Raw genomic sequence first — 22303 nt, 5'->3', positions numbered from 1 at the left:
GCTGGAAAATGAATTGTGCATGTGTAAAGATCCTCTATTCATTGCTTGGTCCCTCTGTATTATGGCAACTCTGTAATATTTCAATTTCTGGAAAACAGTCTCTGTAGTTGGTTGGAGACATCAAAGTCTCAAAGTGTTTAAAGCGTCTGTTTTTTCAGGTTCAAATGACTCAAATGAAGTTAATATTAAAGCATTGTTTTTCCTCATTGGTTCTAGCCCTTAAACTCTAAATCTCTATTTCTAATCAGTGGGACACAATGCAAACAGATAATGGAGATCAGAGATGTGGTTTACCGAAATTCAATTATAGAATATATAGTCAGATTAATGTAGTAAATACGATTTTTGTTGACCTGCTGCATTTGACCCACTGTTTACGTTCCTAACAAGTACTTTCATATTCTCTTGCTACAGGGGAACTAAAATTTCTGTTGTGTTCATCAAAATGGAAAACCGTAAAAAAGAACAATAATTAAAATATTAATAATAATAATAACATTACAAAAATGAACATTTTGCCATCTTTCCAAACCAAGGTAGGTACCATGACAACACAGTGGAACAGAGTATAAGGAAAGTTCTACAAAAAGAACCAAACATTGTGTTTAAAATACGAGCAATCTAAGTCTTACCACGACACTAATCACGCTTTGTCGCTAAAAGCCGAAAATCATGTTCTTTAACATTTAGCACGACAGCAGTGATTGTGGGTAAACTTTAAACACTCATTTAGTTTTGGTAGGTCAACCTGAGGTACAGTAGGACATCTTCAGGAAAGCAGACTTTGTGGGTCTTCTTGTTACACATGAAGATGAAAATCTTGACATAAATCAGTTAAAAAAAGTCACGTTCTTTGGTTCTGTTAAAATGTTACTGTATCGACATAGTTCCCTTGACTCTTTTTGACTTCTACAGACCTCGAGTTTGACCTACTGCCAATCACATAACACACATGTATTGATACATATACAGAATCATACAAACGTACCGCAAACACATGTATGTTCCTGTGTTTTGGTCATGAAGTGTTACAAAGATAAAGACAATGAATGCTATATATGAAAGAGGTATTTGGTATTATTATTCTACTATTTGGCAAATTCAAATTCTTTTATCATAAAAAGGACAAAAATGTTCCTTCTCTTGTATCAACATATAAAATCTCCATGAAAATATATCCCATTTTCATTTGGTTATTATTTTAATTTTAAGAGGTAAAGTCAAACAAAAACGCGACAGTTACGTGTAAAAAGAGGGAAGACGGAGGACATTTGGCATTGAGCGGCTTAGAAATAACGCTTATTATCATTTACAGGCATTGTGTGAATTTGTTTGCTGCACATTTTATAGCAACGTCCTCTTTTAACACGAACTGCAAAAAACGTCAAAGCAATGGCTTACATTCATCTAAAGAAGTTATGGATATAAAAACAAATGAAAACCTTAAACATTTTTACATCTTTGGATATCATAAAGCTTGGTTTTCATATCAAAAGCATTTTTTTGGACAATCTGCTGCCATGCCCGTTTGTTTGGGGAGGAGAAAATAACCCCAAATCGACCATCATCTCACAGCTCCTTCAGGTTCCCATGGCAACCGATTTGGCATCTGGAGAAAAAGACCAGTTGGTCTGGCTGGAATCACTTGTTTTACTTTGGAAAAGCATCCTCTTGGTGCCATCAAGTATTCCTTGGTGGAAAGCAAATCAAGAGTATCCTAAGCTTTTGGTTTCACAGGTTGTTGTGATATCTTCATGGAAAGGCCTGAACTTATCTCATTACCCAAATGTCACGGTAACGGATCAATTCTTGAAGGTCCATACTTTCCACGTCACATTCTTTAGAAAAAAACCCCCACTTGTGTATGCTTTTCATCTTATTCTTTGGAGGTTAGCAACACAAGTGGGGAATCCTTGGAATGGTCTGAAGTTGCCAAGTCATCATAAGAAACGTGGATGAATCAACACTTGACAAGACTCCCATCTAAGGTGTTTTCCACATCTTAACGGGTTTTGTAGGCATCTCGTGGAGTTATGAAGAGGTGGGGATGAGTTTCTCAGACAGCGTTTGTCTGCTAAGGCAATATTTGGGATCAGAGGACGGACAGCAATTATCCAAGCCACGGTCACACTCTCCATGGCAGTCGACCAGATGGGCACCTGAATGCAGGTTCTGGAGGCAGCTGGCACAGGCACTGGCACAAGCAGTAGGTATCTGGGAATCTTTTTGGCTGAGGTAGGCGCGCTTTGTCAGCGGAATGCCACGACATTCTGAGGTAGCTATCTTTGGAGGTATGCAGCTTTTGGTGGGTATTATAAGGGGTAGGAAATGGGAAGGATCAGTCACCTTTATGGTTCCTCTGGGGTGTCCTGCCTCGAGGCATGTACGGTGAAGTATATAACAATCAATTTACTTGAGTTCACACAACCACACGCAAACGCACAAGCAAGGCCACATCATTTATCTCGGCATTTCCGGGCTAAGACTATGAAAAGGAACAAACCTCTGTTCCCTCTAGGCATTTCAATTGAAAAGTATAAGCACACAATAGCGATGGCTTGGGTATATCGGAAATTATGTTGTTCACTAAATCTAGCTCTTTTCTGAAATCAGCTGTTATGGGATTTGTAAGACGGTTCTTTCTTATATTTTGCATCAGTATGGATACAGTAAGGCTATGATTTATTACTAAAGGACACATTGGAAAGGGAAATTTTGGTTTAAGCAGAAAGTCCTTTGGTAATAAAACATGTAGAGGTTTGTGCATCATTTTTTGTTTTCTTTCACAATGCACATGCACAAATTTTTAACTAAGCACATTAACATAAAATGCTCTTTACTATCTCGAAAGGCTACTATTTGGTGTTGTGCGTGTTTTTTGCACATCGGTGTGCAAATATTAAACCACTCCGATTTTGGTTTTAAGGAGAGGGAATATTGAAAGTAAGAGTATGTGAGCATTTGACTGGTTGAGATAAGATCAATAAAACACACTAGCAGCAGGTATGTTGACAGGACAGATATGGAGGGGATTAAAGGGGACTTTGGTGGGCAGGCCAGGCAGAGGAACCACAGGGATCTCGATCTCTACGACGGAGGGTAAGACCCTGATGCTAACCAGTGCCTGTGCCTGGCAGACCGGACGAGTGCTGCTCTATAAGAACCTGGCATTGGGCCTGTTGATCGGTATTAGGATCCTGAAAAATAGAAAACAAGAGTCAGCGTGACACGTTATTTATTCATCAAACCATCAAATGAGTTTTAGGTGGATTTTCACTTGTATATTAAAGCTAAATCTTTTTATTGACGATAAATGTTGTTAGCCAAAAAGAGGATAGCATAGAGGAAAGATGGATGTGTTATATTTGGCAACAAATAGAAAGACGATATGTAAACATGCTGGAGAAACTAGGAAGCTACTGCAGAGGATCTTTCACACTGTATCGTGCATTTTTATGTGTCCGTGACAAGTCCTAATACAGCGTCTTGGAGATGTGTTGTCATAGATTTTGGCTGTCTCAGTTTTTTCTGTCTTCATTAAATCTCAGACTCAGTGAGGGTATGATTCAATTTGTATGCTTTGTTGGGAAATAGTAGTGTAGTGTATAGTAGTGTATTTTTAGTGTTATTCAAAAGGCACAGCACACCAGGAACGGCCCTGGAGACGGGTGTAAAAATAAACCCAGACAGCCTAGAAAAAGCACACTGTATCTGCCAAGGACTACTTATTCACCATAATGAAGAACAAATTAGGCAAACCGGCTTTTACCTGTGGCACTAATTCAATGCCTTGAACGGGAAGTGTCACTGCTTCCTTAGGGATGTTATTAATCTGAGTGTGGTGTCCATCTCCACCCCGTGGGACAGACCAGCTGTCCTGTGTCCCCTTTCTGCAGAGAAAACTGAGACAAAATGACGATTCAGATGGGTATAATCTGAGCAGTGTATGTGTGTAAGTGAATACAAAAGAACCATCATTATAAAAACTTATGAGAATTGTGCATATAAGGTCTGTGATGGACTGTTACCTGCGGCGATATCCAAACATGAGGAAGAGCACGCAGAAAATGATGCAAGCCAAGCCAATGTGGATGCCTATCACAATACTGCTGAGTGAGCTCTCAACCCCCCTACAGTCACATTTGGATTCCTCCCCTGAACATATAAACATGATTTATTAAAACAAACAAAATGATAAACATACCAGTACTGTTAGTCTAAAATGACAATTAATCCTACATAAAAAGTAACACAAAGGTAAAATGCATTATTCATGCACCTAATTCATAAGATTTTTTTTTCATTTTTATTTATGTAATATGAATTTGCTTGTCTGACACACCAATGTAACATCTTCGCTCTGAGATTTTCTCAACAAACTTTAATTTCGCATGTGATAATCTCTGTTTAATTTCCCTGATAAATCAGTATGTTATTTATTACATAGAAATATAATTCATAGTCCTAAAACAATTCTGAATAAATATGGCATCTACAACTCTCAAAGCAAACAACACATTTACCTTCACTGGTTTTAGCACTCGTTCCATCCTCAGCCAGTGAAACCAGTTTCTTTGAACAGTCGCTCTCTCCATTGCCATTGTACGCCACCAGTTTGACTTCATACACAGCCCCGCGGTCTGAAAAAGAAATCGTCACAGTCAGTATCGCACGAGGTGCACATCTGTCACACAATCTAAAATATTGAACTAGTTTTGCTTTTGCAATCACACAAGAACTATTGATTAAGTGAATGATTGTGATTGAGCTGCCGTGTGTGAACTTTCTGGCATTGCTTTACTCCCAGGTTTTGTCTTTCTTTGCAGTTTCAACAATATCTCTGTTTAATCTCACACTTGTGAGTTCCCATTTCCTGTCTCGAATTGGTATTTCTCTGAAATGCTATGACACATGTGTCTCATAAAAGTTCTTGGAAATGTTCTTTACAAAGCCATCTTCATCTCTAGTGCTCATCTGGTTGTGTACAAACAACACTCTTTCCACTGTCATTGCACAAACATAATGGCCACTTCAAAGGTGTCAGGTAAGTTAAGCAGAACCCAGGCGCAGGCAGACGGAGGGTTAAATAATAAACTTCTATTAATAAAACAACAACCCACAATGGGGAAAACACTACAAAGAATCAAAACTAAAAACTTCCACAAGGGGAATGACACAAAGTCCAAGTAATATGTAATAATAAGTCAAACACATGAAGGGAACAAGGTAACACAAGGGTCTATCCAAAGGCAAAACGAATGAGAACGTTAACACATTAACTGAGATACAGGAAAGAATGAACCGACATGCGGCAAGGGATACAGAGACACTAAATAGGAAAACACTAACAAGGGGAGATTGAACGGGGACGGTGACGAGCAGGTGACCTAGGTGGACAGGTGAGTGGGATGAAACACTAATGGGGAGCTGACGGAGAAACAAGGGAGCGGGCCTAAAAGACAGGAAACCGCAGAGAGAAACCATGCACTTTCTACAAATAAAACACATGGGTTTGTCAAAAGGTGCTTTAACAGTTTGCAGAGACAAACATGACAAAACTGCCCAAGACACATTCTGCTGATTTTTCTGCTCTGATTTTGAGGGGAAATCTACTGAAATGGTTGTATATGTAAACTATATATCACACACGCCTAGACACACTTGCACTCACCGAGATGAGAGATGGTGTGTGCGTTGACATGGCATGGCAACTCAATTGGCCCCTGCATCAGTCCGATGGGGACCCTGCGGTAGGTCAGACGGAAACCCTCTGTTTTGCCAGGCTTACTAGGCAGCTCCCACAGGACCTGCACCGCTGTTGTGTTTATTGCTTTGGTGAAAAATGTAGGTGCACTGGGGACTATATAAGGTAGAGAGAAAAAGAGAGAGAATAAATTTACAGACACACGGTACACTGTCATTATTCATTCTGTTCAGATAAAAACATGAGGTGGGTGAGCACAAGAAAAGCCACATGACAAATGAAACAGATGTCCAAGCATCTGGGAGTAAGCAGGTCCATCCAGGGGGAGAAAAAGATGTGGACATATTACAGGATATTAGTAGAGAGAGGTGAAAATGCTGACGTGGCCTACAGAAACAGTTGGGCCGACAGGGAGAGTGGTATAGTGGAAACCTGGTTGAATATATACAGACAAGTACATTTAAATGACTACATACCGCCACCTAGTGTTGTAGCTACAACAGTGCTGGACTGTTCACTGGCACCCAGAGGAGAATAGGCCTTCAGGTAGATGGAGTAAGTGGTGGCGGGATCAAGATTTGTGAGGTCATGCTGGAATGTTGTCTTTATAACTGCTTCCTGTAACTCTTTACTATCAGGCTCTGGAAAGAAAATCCATTATGTATTATTAATACAATATTTTTGTATGGATCAACAAATGGAAAGGCAATTCAGTTCAATGTTGGAGCAGAACAGCATTAGAATTTCAGTGGAGATACTTACCACCATATTTCCGGATGTGGAGGACATATCCGATGATGGCGTCGGTGACTTCAGCAGGGGGCTGAGTCCAAGAGAGCTGCAGGGTGGTTTTAGACAGAGCCGTGGCTTTCAGACCGTGAGGGGGATCAGGAAGATCCTTGGCAGGAGAGACAGCGAGACGGGCGCTGGCCTGGTTAGTGCCGGCACTGTTTTCAGCGATGCACTGATATATCGCCTCGTCTTCTGACGTGATGCGAGTCACAGCCAGCGTGCTGAAAGATGGTAAATTAAAAACGACATTAATTCATAATTTGAATTCTAATCTGAAACTGAGAGTTAAAGGTACAGTTCACCCCAAAATTGAGTACCATAGTAGGAAAATTACATTGTTATCCAAAAGTGCCCCAGAACTGTTCGCTGCTCTACATTCTTCAAAATATCTCATTTTGTGTTCAACATAACATAAGCAATTTTTTTCTACTATGGAAGACAATGGTGGCCAAGAACTGTTTGGTAACAAGCATTCTTCCAAATATCTTTCTCTGTGCTCACCAGAACAAAGACATTTATACAGTAATGGAACAAACTGTAACATTTCAGATAAATGTTTCATTGTCACTCCCAGAATAAAAATGTATGATGGAGAAGGTGTCTCTATTTGTTATGATTATTTTCAGATATAAAGTAAAACAGCGCCATCTTGTGTAAGTATGTGGAATAGCGTCCATACTGATTAATAAAAATGTAAAATAGCTCAAATTAAAGATTTGATAAGGTTTAATATTCCGTAGCTAAGATTTTTTTATATACACTTGATTAAAGGTGTTGCCAAAAATCTATATTTTTTACTCATCGATACAATATATTGCAATGTTTCTGTAGGTTTTCTTTTAAAGTCTTTGTGCATTGTAGCAATAAGTGTGTTCCTCTTGTTAATCTGATAGAAAACAGGTGTGTGTACCTGTTATTATTGGTAAGTTTCACATTATCTCCAGGAGTGAGGATCTTTCCGTTTTTCAGCCAAATGATGTGAGGTTCAGGAACTCCATGAGCGACACATGTGAACACAGCACTGCCCCCTGCTGGCTTTGACACTGACTGCGGCCACTGGATGAACTCTGGAGGAGCTGGTGAAACAGAATAGTGTGAGATAAAAACATTCATATTCAAGAAAATTCAAGCACCTTAAAGTGTATTCATATTATAAATAATGATATTTAGTTGTTGTACTGCAAAATGCACGTTATAATAAACTAGAGTAGTATGATCATATAAGCGCCAGAGGGCAGCACTGAAATATGTTTTTTCTATATATGCACAACAAATTGGAGTATCTTCAAAATAAATCAGAAAGGTAATAGTAACCAAGTCAGCTCTATCTAAAACTTACTATTGAAGCAATGAAACGACTTCACCCAAAACGTTGCTGTTATATCCAATAGCATGTTGTGATGAACGAGAAATAATCCGTTTTTTTATCATAGTAAATTATAGAGTATTTTGGTTTACAGCTAGCTAACACAACATGCCATTTATTAAATGTTAAACTTACTACAGTAACACACTAAATTCACACATTAGACATTGAACTTAAATTCAGCTTTTTATAGGTGTCTGCTTAAATGACCCCTCGAGCCCCTCCTCTGTCTCAGCAGCACAGATGCATGTTCACTGTTCCGCTTGACACCCCTTCAGTGTCCACACAATGGCCATGCATATATGTAGAGCTCTCCAGACCCCGGGACTATGCATCTCATTGATCTATTGACACCCCCCACAACCAAACACCCCCAAAAGAGCCCCTTCTCCCTGGGAAGAGGGTCCAAAGTGGTCTGCGGAGGTGTGGAAGGTCGTAGGTCGAAGGGAGCCCGATTTTAATAGAGACCCATTAATCAATGTAGGCATGGATCTTTAAAACAGCGCCGCTGCCCTTTAATTTTTCTAAAACTGGTGGACAAAAGTATAGATTTGTCAGATCAATATGAGGCATAGAGAGGCTGTTAAATTGTGTTTCACAGCTGACTGTGTTTTTAAGGAAAATTCAGTTTTATTTCTTGATTTTTTTTTTCTAAATGTACTGCAGAATTATAGTATTAGTAAAATTATACATAAATATATATGAAGAGTTTGGTTCATAAATGAGATAATAAAAAATAAAAATTCTTGTTTTTTGTTATGTTATCATGTTTTAAATGTGTATTATTGTCTTAGTTAGCTGTTTCTTTTAGTTATTGTGGCTTAAATCAATACAAAACCAACTGTAGTTTGATTGATGTTAATTTAAAGGAGTTTTATTGAGTTATATCATTTTATATATATATATATTATATAAAGTAGAAGTGCCATCCTCTTTTACCAGTAAAAAGATTGCAATATCACAGAAGGAAGTAAAAATGCATCATACTGGTGCTTGTGGGACTGAAACATACTGTATAAACAGGACACTATCTGGCTGTTGGGTTGCTCAGGCTTTAGGGTCAAAGGGAAAGGGAAAGTGGGAGGGGCTAGAAGGCTGTGTGTATAATAAAGCTATAGCACTGCACAATAGGACAGAGGTCAGTTTAAACCTCCAGATCCAAGCTGAATAAATGGCAGTGTGTGTGTGTGTGTGTGTGTGTCCCTCTGTGTTTGTGTGTGTGGAAGTGTGGAAGGACGGGGTGTCATTCATCAGTCACAGCCTTCACACTTGAACCTGAGTAACACTGTTTGTGAATAAAGTGAATGGATGTCCTTAAATGGAAATGTTTTTGAATTAAAGAAAGGGAGAAAATATAGACCGAGATCTACTGATATAGGCATCTTGATGTATAGCAAGCTGTGGTTTAAAAAAATATGTAGCATAAATCTAATTCATTCTATGTAAATGTGTTAATTACATAATCAGCTAGTATGCTTTGTATATCTTTAACAGGGTTCACCCAAAAATGAAAATTCTGTCATCATTTATTTTGTTCAAAGTGACTTTTTCTTCTATGGAACACAAAAGAATACATTTTGAGAAATGTTTCAGGTAGTTTTTTGTCCATACCATGAAAGTTAATGGAGGCCAATATTCTTTAAATATTTTCTGTTGTGTTCTGTAGAAGAAAGAAAATTATACATTTTGGCATGACATGAGGATAGAAGTTCATTCATCTGCCTGCACACAGAAAAAAAACTTTTTCACACTTAATACAAGGTAGTAAACAGTAAAGCATCGGATCATTTGGAGGCTATTGTCTTCTCATCATAACAACCCAACCGGGGTCTCTACAATAAGACAGTTTCATCATCCAATCCATCTCATGTATTGATCACTTATTCCTTCAGCTAAGGTCACACATCTGACCTTGAATTTGATCAGATGTCTTTTCCTCATTCATTCAATTCTATTGTGTTAATTGACTTATGTAATCAATGCGTATTACTTAAAAAACACAACTGATGTGTAATACTGGCATCATCTCATTTATTAGGACAACACATAACATAATCTGAGATTATGGATAGTGATCCCTGGACGTCTATTTCAATAACTCTATAAACCATGTTAAGTATGAATGGGTATCTTTGCACCTGCTGTATGTGGAATCCATTTTAAAACTGCTAAAAAGATACCTTTCAACAATAACACGAGGCAAACCCTTCACCCAAAACAGCAGCTATGAGATCTGCATTTTAAAGGCTTTTCAATGACTTCACCATCCTTTCATTTTTCATATAAAACTAGAGGGGGAATGGAAAGAGGGTTCCTCCAACACAAAGCCGGCATAGTCGCCCCCTTGAACTTCGTCATCCGCGGCCTGACCACCAGCTGTGACGAGAAAAACTGCCCTCATAATGCTTTGGAAACCATTGGGGGAGGGGTTACAGAAAACACCACCCTTTCTCATTTAAGGACCATCCATTTTGCTTGCCCCTCCCTCGGTTCCCATCACCTGTCCGTCAACAGAGACACCATCCCCTCCCTCGACCACTCTCCTAGAGCTTCCTAGGCCAATGTCAAAGGTGAGAGATGAGAGTTCAGAGGTGAGAGAGAACCCCCCTCATGAAACAGACACACACCAGGACAAAACTCTGTTCTTCTGATGCTCTTCGCCTGTCTGTCTCTCTTTTGATCTCTATTGTTCCACATCCTGGCTCAGCATCTGTCCTGACCGAACCCAAGGCCTTCAACCCTGTGTGAAAGTGAACATCTACAAAAGAGCAGTCCAGTCTCCAGACGGTAACCTGAACTGGTTTGGATGTAAACCGATTTATCAGCTTTGAACTTGAATGATTTGCCTTTTGTGACTAACAGAGTCCAGAAAATATGTTTTTGTTGCCTTTTTAAGTGCAATCACATTAGCTTTACAAGTCATTTCAAATATTTAACATTACTTAAGCTAACCAAAATAAGTAAAGCAACAAGTACGGTGTAATTTATAGAAACTTAAAATTTAAACAGTAGCCTAATGTTGAAATGACTTGTAAATACTTAAAAATGTAAGCAGTGTTTGTGTTAAAATACGACTAAAATATAAATTTCCCAATTTTCTGCTACTGTACTTCGAACACTTCGAACCAAACACCTATGAGTTTTTCCAAATCTGTATAAACGTCTTTGTTCTGATGAACACAGAGAAATATATTTGGAAGAATGCTTTTAACCGAACAATTCTTGGACCTCATTGAATAACATAGTCAAAAGTGCTTCAGCACTGTTTGCTTTCCTACATTCTTCAAAATATCTTCTTTTGTGTTTAACAATTTTTCCTACTATTGTAGCCAATGGTGGCCAAAGTCTGTTTGGTTACAAGCATTCTTCCAAATATCTTTCTCTGTGTTCATCAGAACCAAGACATTTATGTAGATTTGGAACAACTTGAGGTTGAGCCAAAAAAACTGAATCTTTTTTAGGTGAACTGGTCCCTTTAAATACACTAAACAATATTCCATCATACTACTTAGATATACGTTTTTCGAGGAATTATATATTGGCAGAATTCATTACTGATTTTGATTTTCACATTATTTTAAATGAGGCTGTTCTTATCTGTTACATTTGATGATGGCAGACCTTTTCAGGCTTTTCAAGCATTTCACCTCAATTCTATTTTGGGGAAATAACCCAACCTAATCCTACTCCTTTCAATCTCACACAAAAGGTGGATCAATAAATGAATCAATACATTTGAGATTACCTCCCCCAATTGGCTTCACTGCCAATTCTGCTGTAAAAGACTGATAGGAGTTCATATTGATTGATCAGGCTAAAGCTGGACATTTGGGACACGTATAGATTAACCACACCTGAGAACTAAAAACAATTTCACAAATGAACTGATGCATAAATCATCATAATAATCTGCATTGTCCCGATTGATATGTGGATATTCCATTTTATATTTTAAAGATAAGATCTACTTTGTCTAATATCTGACTTTGGGTATCACTTGGATGCTTATCTTGGCGATGATGTCATTAGAAATGATAAGGATTACGGGTATGAATGTAAGAGGTTTCCAGCTACTTTACTCACTGTGTGATATCACTCTACCCATTTGTGCTCATGTTATTTCTTCTTAAATTCCCGCAGCGTGCAGCTACTTTGAAGATAGCCAATGAAAGGGGCAAATATATACTGCAGGGATATATGATCAGGTTGAATGGAAGGACAGTAGCAGTGTGATGGATGAGCTGTGTCATTGGGGTTTTAAAGGGGGGATACCTCCTAACAGCTGACTCCATTACCAATGTTATTCCTCTTCACCATCGGCCCCAGCTGGACAGCACCAGCAGGGCTTCATTACCATAATGGCAGTCAGGGTCTCACACCAACAGACCCGATGCAGGGCGAGAGGAAAACCCGCATGCTCTGCAGGATGGGCCAAAGGTGAGACAAGGGAGGGCCTGAATATTGACTTTTGCTTGTGTATCGACCAATCTGATTTTAAGAGTCATGTTCAGGTTGATGTGTGGTCATCACAGAACCCAAAACCTTTATATTTTAATCTAAACATAAAATACAGACCTATAAAAGAGCAGCTATAGTTTTTTTATATAGATATTCTTCAATGATGCTTTCTCGGTTGTGTTTAATGAAGTGTGTAAGCAATGAAATGAATTTAATATAGTGGAGCCGTGTGCACTTATGTTCAAACAAATCAGAATTAAGCAGCATGAGCTACATATCTGAGGATTCTGAAATCAAGATAAAAATATAAAATAATAAATTAGTTCATGCTTAAGACAAGAAAAAATAGAGGCAAATGGGGTGAGAAAAATACACTTTAGGTTTGTTGTTTCTTGTTTAAGCAAAAACTCACTCAATTTTGTTTTATTTTAAATAAGACTTAAGATCCTATTGTCATTGTCAATTTTTATATAAAATATTAAGCATTTTTTTGTGTGCTTTGTAGACTACAGGGGATCGCTCTATTTATACAAATTTAAGCAAACCATAAATTGTTTTTTGAGATAAGAGGTTTCGATATAAGTGTACAGTTGACCAAATTTAGGTTTTCATTTACAATATAAGAAAAAAATGGATCCCAAAATGTACTCAAGCTTTCAAAAGGGTGGCACCCTTTAAAAAGGTCCTAATATTTACTTTAAGGGACAGATATGTATACATTTGGTGGGAATATGTACCTCTGAAGTACTTAAATGCACTCTTTGGTACCAGTATGCAATTCTGAGGTACTAATACTCACTCTTTAGTTGCAAATTTGAACCTTTTAAAGCGACCGCTTGTGGACGTTTTTTTCGAATAGTTTTAAGAAATATCAGTAAGGACAAAATAAAAAACAAAAATTCTTACCTTGCACTACAAGCCTTCCCAATGCGGTACGCCTCATCCTGGTACCAGGCCGGTTGGCGGCACACACATACACCCCAGAATGTTGAAGGGAGACATCAGAGATCATCAGGTTTCCGGTACCAAGCACTTGTATGCCCTCCACTCCGATTGATCTGCCATCTGCATAAATGCACATTTAAGAAATTGAGAAAACGAAATTTTTAAAACTTCTCAACAACTCATCATGTTGTTTCAGCATCATGCTTAGACAGGTAAACTCTCAGTATGAGAGTTTTTTTACCAAGTCGACTCCAAGACACGATGGGCCGAGGGTTTCCAGTGGCGATACATTCCAGGATGGCTGTCTGATGAATGGTGATGGTGAGGTTCTGAGGGCCAGATAGAATGACCGGCTCCCTGTAGGTGCGAGAGGTTCCTCCTAAGAGTAAAAGAGCAAATAAATAGATGATTAACATGGAGCTTAACTGCACCTCACAAATTTTAGACATTAGATTTCAAAACGATCAATGTGCTGCTGTGTTCGTTGTCAGATCATGTCATAAAAGCAAACATTATTTGCTTGAGACCTCTTGTTATGATCGCAGTAGATATATAGAGTTTAAGGAGAAGGTTAGGCTGGTATGTGCATGTATGTATGTACAATCATCATGTAGCATACAATACTGACCGGTTACGTTGAGGTAAGCTTCATGGCTATAGCGGGTGTTGGCTATATTGGTGGCAACACAGCGGTAAAATCCAGCATCTGATTTCTTCACTCCTGTGATCTGAAGAATTCCCATTGGGAGAAGCGTGTACCTGGAAAAAAACCATCAAAGTGAATGAACAGTTGTAAGATGGCCTGAATATTTATCAAGAAAAGAGGAAAGTGAGGAGGATTGCGGTACCTGTCATCAGATGTTCCAAGCGCAACACGATCTTTCTCCCAAGTGATGCTGGCTTCAGGAATACTGTTGACCTGGCACTGGAAACGTGCAACACCTCTCTCATCCACTGACATTGACTCTGGATGAGTGTGGAACTTTGGAAGAGCTGAGAGAAAAAGAGTACATGAACATAAATATCTCGATTTAAGAAGTGAAGTGGTTGACCATGAGTGTTATGTTATGTTGGTCAAGTTAGTATAAAAAGTCACAACACATCATTCTGGCCTTTATATGCATATAGTATATTCAGCTGGCAGCAAAGGACATTCCATGTGATTTAAAGCAAGCATAATACTTTCACACATGTGAAATTATCTTAACACTTGCCAGTATGTATTTGATAACATAATAAATGCATCACCTAATATGAACTAAAAATGATCAACATAGTTTTTCAGCATTTATTAATCTCTGTTAATGCCAATACAATTGTTCATATACGTTCGCTGTGCATTAACTATTGTTAACAAATACGACTTTTGATTTTAAAGATGCATTAGTAAATGCCATATTTAACATAAATAAAGATGAACAAATAATGTAGAAGTATTGCTCATTGTTAGTTTATGTTAACTAATGTAAACTAACACAACCTTATTTTACAATGTTACTTAAATTACAACATTTGTTTAACATTTAAATGTCATGTTGTATAGATATAAAATTGACTTAAGTGTATTTTATAGGACTGTAGTTTCAAGCTAATACACTTTCCTTACAAAATACCACATTTCTATAAAACATATTTCATTTGAATTACATCCACAATCCAAATGTTGATATTCGAGGCAATGTGATGTGCACAAAACACTGTTGTCCAAATTGCCTATTTATTCACACAATCAATAAAGGGGTGTTAGAAGTAGGGGGTTTCAAATGAGTGCATTGCCATGGTAACTTAGTGCCCTCTGGGAAAGCATGTAGCGACAACCATAATTCTACAGGATTATCACCCAACCTACTGCTTTTATGAGAGAAAGCCAGTGGAAGGTGGATAAACTAAAAAACAAGTGCACTGAGTAAAGAGTAAGACGTTGCAATCTCTAGTATGTAATTACTGATGGTATAAAAGACCAGCTGTACATAGGAGATGAATCATATAATAACATATCCGTTGACTAAAAATGATTTTTTTATATAAACTACATTGGATTATTAGGTTGCACCAACAATTAATGAAAGTAACAACAGTGCATATGATTTGTGTGTGTTGCTTTGATTGCTGAGTCATGTTTAATATTTTCTCTTCTGTCACTCACATGCAAGTTGCACTCGGGCCTTGCGGCTGACCAGCATGCCGTAGTGATTCTGCGCAGCGCAGTAATATTCCCCAGCATCCGTTGCATCGCCCTCTCTCCTCTTTTGGAAGCTGCGGATCAGGAGCGTGCCATTGGACAGGACCTTCGCCCGACTGCCAACTTCCGTGAGCAGAGGTGCTCCGTTCCTATGCCACGTCACTGTGATGGGACCCTCTCCTTCCACCCTGCAGTCCAGCATTAGGGGTCTGTCCCGTACCGCGATCACATCGCTGGGTTCCGTAAGGAAAGCCAGTTCAGAGCCATTACACAAACCTAAGAGAGGGATAAAGATGGTGGTCAGAACAGAACAGAGTCAAACTTTAACAGTAAAAATGTGTTTAATATAAATGCTCTACACTGAAAAAATCACAATATAATCGTTACATTTTTATACATGTTGTATTTTGTTTATTCTTTCTTACGGTTGAATGTAAAAGAGACTCAAAAAATAAGAATGACAATGAAAGTGATACTTAGTGATGCAATTAACTAAGGGACAAACTTTCAACACCACCCCTTCACACAAACACAAATAAATAACTGCATTTGTGTTCTTTTCTGGAGTGATGTCATCGTGCGCTTTATCATCCAAGCATATCTGCCTATTAACTCAATATCACCAATGCAAACCTGCCCATCACAATAGAGACAAACGCAATACAACCAGTGAACCAGAAAGTTCTGCGACAAAGCCAGAGTAGAAGAGATGGTGAACTAGGAGTTATGGGGTCAAGTTAGAGGAACCCTCTTTTCACTAAACCAAACCCGATGACAATAGCGCTGTGACGACACCCTTTTCCAAAAAAAACCCCGGCAACCACCAGGAACCTTCTGCACCTCTCAATCTGGACCATCTGCCCCCCACTTATTCAAACCCCCACCGCTCCGAACCCCCGGCCGGTCACATTTTCCTTTCACTCTGATTCCAGGGTGACTTTCCCATGCCACTTATTCACCCCAGTCTTTCCTCATTGTCAACTCTTGCAATGTGGCCATTCCACACATCTTATTCTTTCATACGGAGAACCCCAGACCTTCAGCCACCCTTGATGTGACCTTTGGAGATGGCCAGTGTCTCTGGCAGCTGTTGTGTTAAATTACACAAGTCTGCTCTTGAACTTGCACTAGATGAGGTTTGAAGTATACCTAGAGCATCTGTTAGGTTGATACAAGCTACCCCCCTTTTCAATTTATGCACTATTGTTATTTTGCTTGATATTGACAATTATCATTTCTGAGCAGTGGGGTCCTTCGCTACCACTTGTACTTCACATCACGAGTGAGTCATAACATGAAAATCATAGAAATGAGTAATATCACTGAGGAAAAGTTCAAAGATTCTTTGGATGTTTCAATTGAATATTGTCTCGAATGATTCCTTTTGAAATCTATTAAGAAAATTCAAACAAGCAATTAGAAAAAAAATGTAAAAGAAGAAAATTAGTCAATTATTGTAGATAACATAGCTTAGATATTAAATATTTGTGTGTATATTTAAATCTCAAATTCTTTTAGACTTAGAGTTCTTTAATTTTGTCAAATCTGAGCACAGTTTGAGACATTGTTGAGATTTCTTCTGAAACTTTAGTTATGTGAAATAAATGGAGGTTTTTTGTAAAGTGGATATTAAGTGAATTTTCATTCCCGCTTTACTTCAGTATAAAAGATTGTCACTGTCCTTCCAAACATATTTTTTTTCATGAAGTGGAAAACACACTGTTCTTCTAAAATGATTAAATACTGTGTCATCAAAGTTGACAAACACTTTTTATTGGTTAGATATTTGCAAAACCCAGCGACAAACATAAACGGTGACTAGTAACAATGATTTATATCAAAAAATAAAAATGGCAAAACCTGGAATATGGAATTATAAGTTCTCAAAAAGACAGTGGTGAATTGATATCTCAGCTATCCCACCTGTGACTTTTGAATGAAAACGTAATTCTTAATACTTTATCCCTACCTCTTCTGTACAAGTCTTAGTTTCCTATGTAGAGCTTTCCCAACAGATGTTGTATTATGCTAATAGGTGTGATCTTTCACTTTAATACGGCCGGCTGCTAATTTAGAGGGCAAACTTTAAGCAAACTCTGACATTGCTCATGACAGCATGAGCAGATAAGCCCTATCATATTACTCCCATTCAAAAGACTGATCGCTATGTGCCTTTCTACATAGTATCAGAACAAAATATCAATACCGGAAGCACATGCCCAAAAAGAAACATAAACGAGTCATCAACAACAAATCAGAACTAAAGGCAATGTCTGACAATGCAGATGGGTAAAAAACTCTTCCTTTATTAACTTCATGAGGACTAGCAACATCTGACTCATCCCTGACTTTTACCATCTGATGTGTTAATGAAATTCAAGGGTCCCAGGGGAAATGGGGGTTATGTCACACACGCTGTATTCAGAGATGCTGGGTGTATGTAAACCAAGGACCTGTGCAAATAGAGAATTGGTATACAGACATATTTTTTATATTTGCCTGATAAATCTGTGAAATCTTAAATTTACAACTATGAGATAAAGTGGTGGTAAAATATACGTGACAACATGACATGAACAATTGAATATAATAATTCAGTTTTGCAAGATTAAGGGTTTTGGGTATTAGTCCACCTCACAGTGGCAAAGTGTGTTTCACGATCTTAATCCATCGGAGAGGTTTGTCTGTATACCTCAAAGGCTGTTATGTCAATGATCTCCTTGATTGTCTCTTGTGGTGATGTTGAATAAGGTTTGCCAATTATAAGGCATCTGTAGTTGGGCAAAGTGTGACTCATATCAACCAAAAGTTAGTCTCAGTATGCAAATGACCCGCTCCAACCAGCATGAGACCTGGACAGAAGTGTGATTGAGAGTTCAACTCGGTGGATAATTCGGCTAATTCAGATATGAGATGGAAATAAATGGGGTTTGGGGGGATTGTCGAGGATGTTCTGAGCAGCAGGAGACCCCCACCCATCCCCACCCCTTGGGCTGTGACCTCAGTCCCTAAAGGGTCATGAGAGAGTTGGCGAAGGGTGGATGAACAAGGTGGAGCAGCCTGTGTCCACTCGCATAAACAGTCCCAGCCCCCAATTCATCCCATTGACTTCACTCTGAGCATTGGACCTGAACTTCACAAAATGTTGTTGATGGCCAGACTTAATGTCCTCATTTTTCAAGCAGAGATTGGGGTTAACATTACCAACAAAGATTAAGAACTGTTCATCAGTATAAGGCTACTCGGAACTTGCTAATGTAGTAACACAGAAACCTGAGAACTGCAAACGTTCTCAAAGACCATCGATGCAGCATCTGCACGTTCACTAACAAGGAACCCATACATGTAATAATAAATAATAATGTTTACATTGCAATATTGCAAAAGCAATAAAGTCTAGAAAATGCATATTGCGTTTAAATATGAGTGTCCTGTATTAAGACTAAAACCTTATGTTGAAAACATAATATAATTATGCACTTGCAAAGACTACTTTAGCGAGAGAGAGGGAAAAAATCATGCTTTAGAAAGAGACCTTCAAACTAAGCCAAACAATCTATGGTCATTATAATTTCTACGTGTCTCCCATTGTCTACCCCAGAATATTTTGGTATTATTGAAAATGTGATATGAAAGCCTTTGAAATAAAGCGTAAATGCATATAAACATTTACAAATTCCCCTCTCTCTCCGTTATAACCATAACAGCACCAGGAGATTTAACATAAACAATAGCTGAATACAAACTTGGGGGAGGAATAGTAAAGAAGCCGAGCGCAAAGGGGGGCTCGCTACTCTGGGTGGGCTTCTTTTGACTCCATAATGAGAGTTAAACTCTCCCTGCCACAAGCTCCCTAAACAAACACTCCATTGTGTCGGTCATTTGAGGGAAAGTTGTCTTTTGTTTAACACTGATTGTCATTAGGTGGCATACGCCAAGTTCAAAGTCATGCAAACACACTTACATCGCTAGTTATAAGAGGAAACAATCCACTGCTGTTTTACACCTCCCTCCTCATTATCAACCGCAACTTTACATTCTTTGTGTTCTAGTTTTTTAGCTTTTTCTCTTTTTTACCCAGCTTAAAATGCTGCATTTTCCTTTTTGTCAAGATGTTAAATTGTGTGTTTTAAGAAATAAAGGACGCCATGATTTCCAGCAAAAGTGTACGTGCTTCCGTTAATGAGATCATTTCTGTGGGTCAGAAACCTCTCCAAAAAAGGCCTTTGCCAAACATGAAACCTTTAGGTAAAATCAATAAGTAATACGGTCCAATTGAAGGGGGGAGCAGCACAGCGCATCACTATGGCCTCGGGTCTTTAATTACTGGGATAAGAACCAGAAGGGAAACAGGGTTTCCATTAAGGCAATCTCATTAATGGAGCAACCCAAGGGTTAACAAATCCTTCTGTCACAGCATCAAAGTTTATAATCCTTGGTTTATTTGTTGACTTTCACAGAATTGACAGATGAAAATTGTGTAATGCAGACAGCAGTGTATGGGCTGATTGATACATTGTATTACAACCAGATTGACATTTAGTAAATGTGACCAATCACAAATATTGCGTTTATTATATTGCACAATTTTTGATGCGACTCATTTTGTAACCTATTCAAAGTATGCTTCTGTTTTCATTTATTTTGAGTTTTAACAGGATTCGTGCAGACTAACTAAAGATCCAGTTTAGTCTTGTACTTTCAGCAGGGGAGACCCCTGTTGTGTTACCCTTGGCCACTGCCCACCAAGTGACTTTCTAATATAATGCTTATGAGGATAAGCTAGATGTAAGCATTAGCTGCCTGCTGGAGATGAACGAGAACAGAGATAAGGAGTTTGTGGATATGGCTGTGCCGCGGGCAGCTGTGGAGGGATTACCCCAGCATAAACATATTCAGGTATACACACACATTTACAACTTTAGAGCCATTTATAATATCCCCCTGCCTTCCAATAAGGCACCACTAGTGTCATGGAGATGAGGGTGTAAGGGTCAGGTCAAAGGGGGTGGGGAGAGGTGCCCACTTTTGTCTCCCTGGTTCTTTTTAGCTCCACCCTCATTGGACCGCTCCGCTGTCCAGACAGGGGACCCCAAAGGTTAATACCGTCCTGGGTCACCACAGCCCCTCTGTCTATAAGGTCATCTGTTTCCCCTCCTCCAATGGACTCACCATCACCTTCTGTTCAACTTTTTTATAGTGTTTATTTATTCTTCCTCAGGAGTTTTGTCCTGAGGAAAAACATGATCCAACCTCATGCCAGTTAGCTTTGGTTTAAAAATAAACAATTTTTATCCATACAAACATGTTTTTAGGCTGTGCATTATTGTGGGGGCAGCACAAATGTGTGTGGAAGTTTTTAAAGGTGGTTTGTTTAGAAGAGCCCCATTTGCGAAGAGCAAATGTCAAAGGATTTGATGCAACACATTTTTTATCAATTTAACATGATTCTTCTTTAGCAACTGCAATTGCTTTTATGTTATGATATAAATTAAGTACAAAAATGAATTAAGATATTGACATTGGACAAATCAGCTTTTTGAAAAACATGGCATTGTGCACCTATGGTTTTTTCTTCAAAATACGATTAATTCTGCTAGGAAACTATATGGACTAATTTTATGATATACTTTTTAATGCAAAACACAATGTGTTTTGTTTTTCATAATTTCCATATCAAATGAATTCCAACCTAAAGGTTTATCAGTGGTTTATGTCAATAGTGATTTAACACACCCTGCAAGGTAAATAAAAAATGACTTTTCACTAAACATATTTTAGAAGAAGGGTAAGCAAACCATACGGTTATATGACTAACGGTTCATTTTTCATTTTTTACATAAAAAATATTCTCAGATATTTGAAAAACTGTAACATCTAAATTGTATTTGTGCTAAGTAATTTTTTTATTTTGGACGTATTCAAGTTGGAGAGTTTTGTTCATCTTCATATTAAAAGGACAAACGTTTATTAATATGATATGCATTACTTCTATTTCATTTTTAAACAGCTTTATCTGTCCTCAAACGTAACTTGTTATGAACTATGCTTCCATTAAAATATCATACTTTTGTATGAAACACAGCATAAAAAGATTGACCCTTATAACAATGTAAATAAAATACTACCTTTCTTTACAGTCTAAAAACAGACATCATTTTAGTTTATACTCACATGAGCTGATGAGCGTCAGTAAGGTCAGCAGAATCCTTGGCTTCATCTTCCTTAGTAAATCCTTTCCAAAATTGCTCAAAAACGAGTTTAAAACGCAAAAATGAAACTTATATCGCTACTTCTTGCAGATAGATCTCTGTACGTATAAAAAATGTGACGGAGAAAACTCAGCAGAACATCTTCAACACAATAACGTATTTCCAGCCGGAGGCTGCTGGAGGCTGCTGTTCACGTCCAAGTCCACTGTGAGAATGAATGTCCTCACTTCAGCTTCAGCACCAGCGGACAGCGCAGGACTCATCCATTATTCATCACACTGTTGCGGTCACTACACGGACACGGACACACTGACATGGACCGTTGCGTGACAGGTGGGTCTCTGGTGAACCAATCGTCAAACGCGGAGATGTCATGGGTGAAGTTCGCTATGGCTGATGTTTACTTGAGCAAATATAGTTCACCATATATATCACTAAACGCTTGATGATTTATCTGTGCTATTCAGATTTATTCAGATAGCTGTTCTCTGATGAATAGGAGTTTCACTCACAAACAGATGAATGCCCTTGTTCTTATAAAAACTGGACTAGACATTTATTGAAGCTGCATATTAAATCAATCTAATAAAATATGAACTCAAAAGAATTACAATACACTACACATTTCTTCACAGTGTTAATCC

At 38.3% G+C, this 22303-nt stretch overlaps 1 protein-coding gene across 1 annotated transcript; it reads right to left on the bottom strand.

Annotated features, from left to right (window-relative positions):
* Positions 1-3113: 3113 nt before the first annotated feature.
* On the bottom strand, positions 3114-21667 carry si:ch211-57n23.4 (immunoglobulin superfamily DCC subclass member 3). Its single transcript, XM_056741819.1, has 14 exons — positions 21622-21667; positions 15412-15723; positions 14114-14258; positions 13894-14024; positions 13507-13644; positions 13227-13385; positions 7407-7572; positions 6467-6717; positions 6181-6345; positions 5672-5860; positions 4524-4640; positions 4029-4155; positions 3770-3902; positions 3114-3197 (listed from the first exon to the last, which is right to left on the bottom strand). The coding sequence occupies exons 1-14, from the start codon at positions 21665-21667 to the stop codon at positions 3114-3116; spliced, it is 2163 nt and encodes a 720-aa protein (XP_056597797.1).
* Between the last annotated feature and the right edge of the window lie 636 nt (positions 21668-22303).

Source organism: Triplophysa dalaica, chromosome 25 (assembly GCF_015846415.1).
Source record: "Triplophysa dalaica isolate WHDGS20190420 chromosome 25, ASM1584641v1, whole genome shotgun sequence".
In the NCBI taxonomy this organism is placed as follows: domain Eukaryota; kingdom Metazoa; phylum Chordata; class Actinopteri; order Cypriniformes; family Nemacheilidae; genus Triplophysa; species Triplophysa dalaica.
This window is presented reverse-complemented; position numbering and strand designations above follow the sequence as displayed.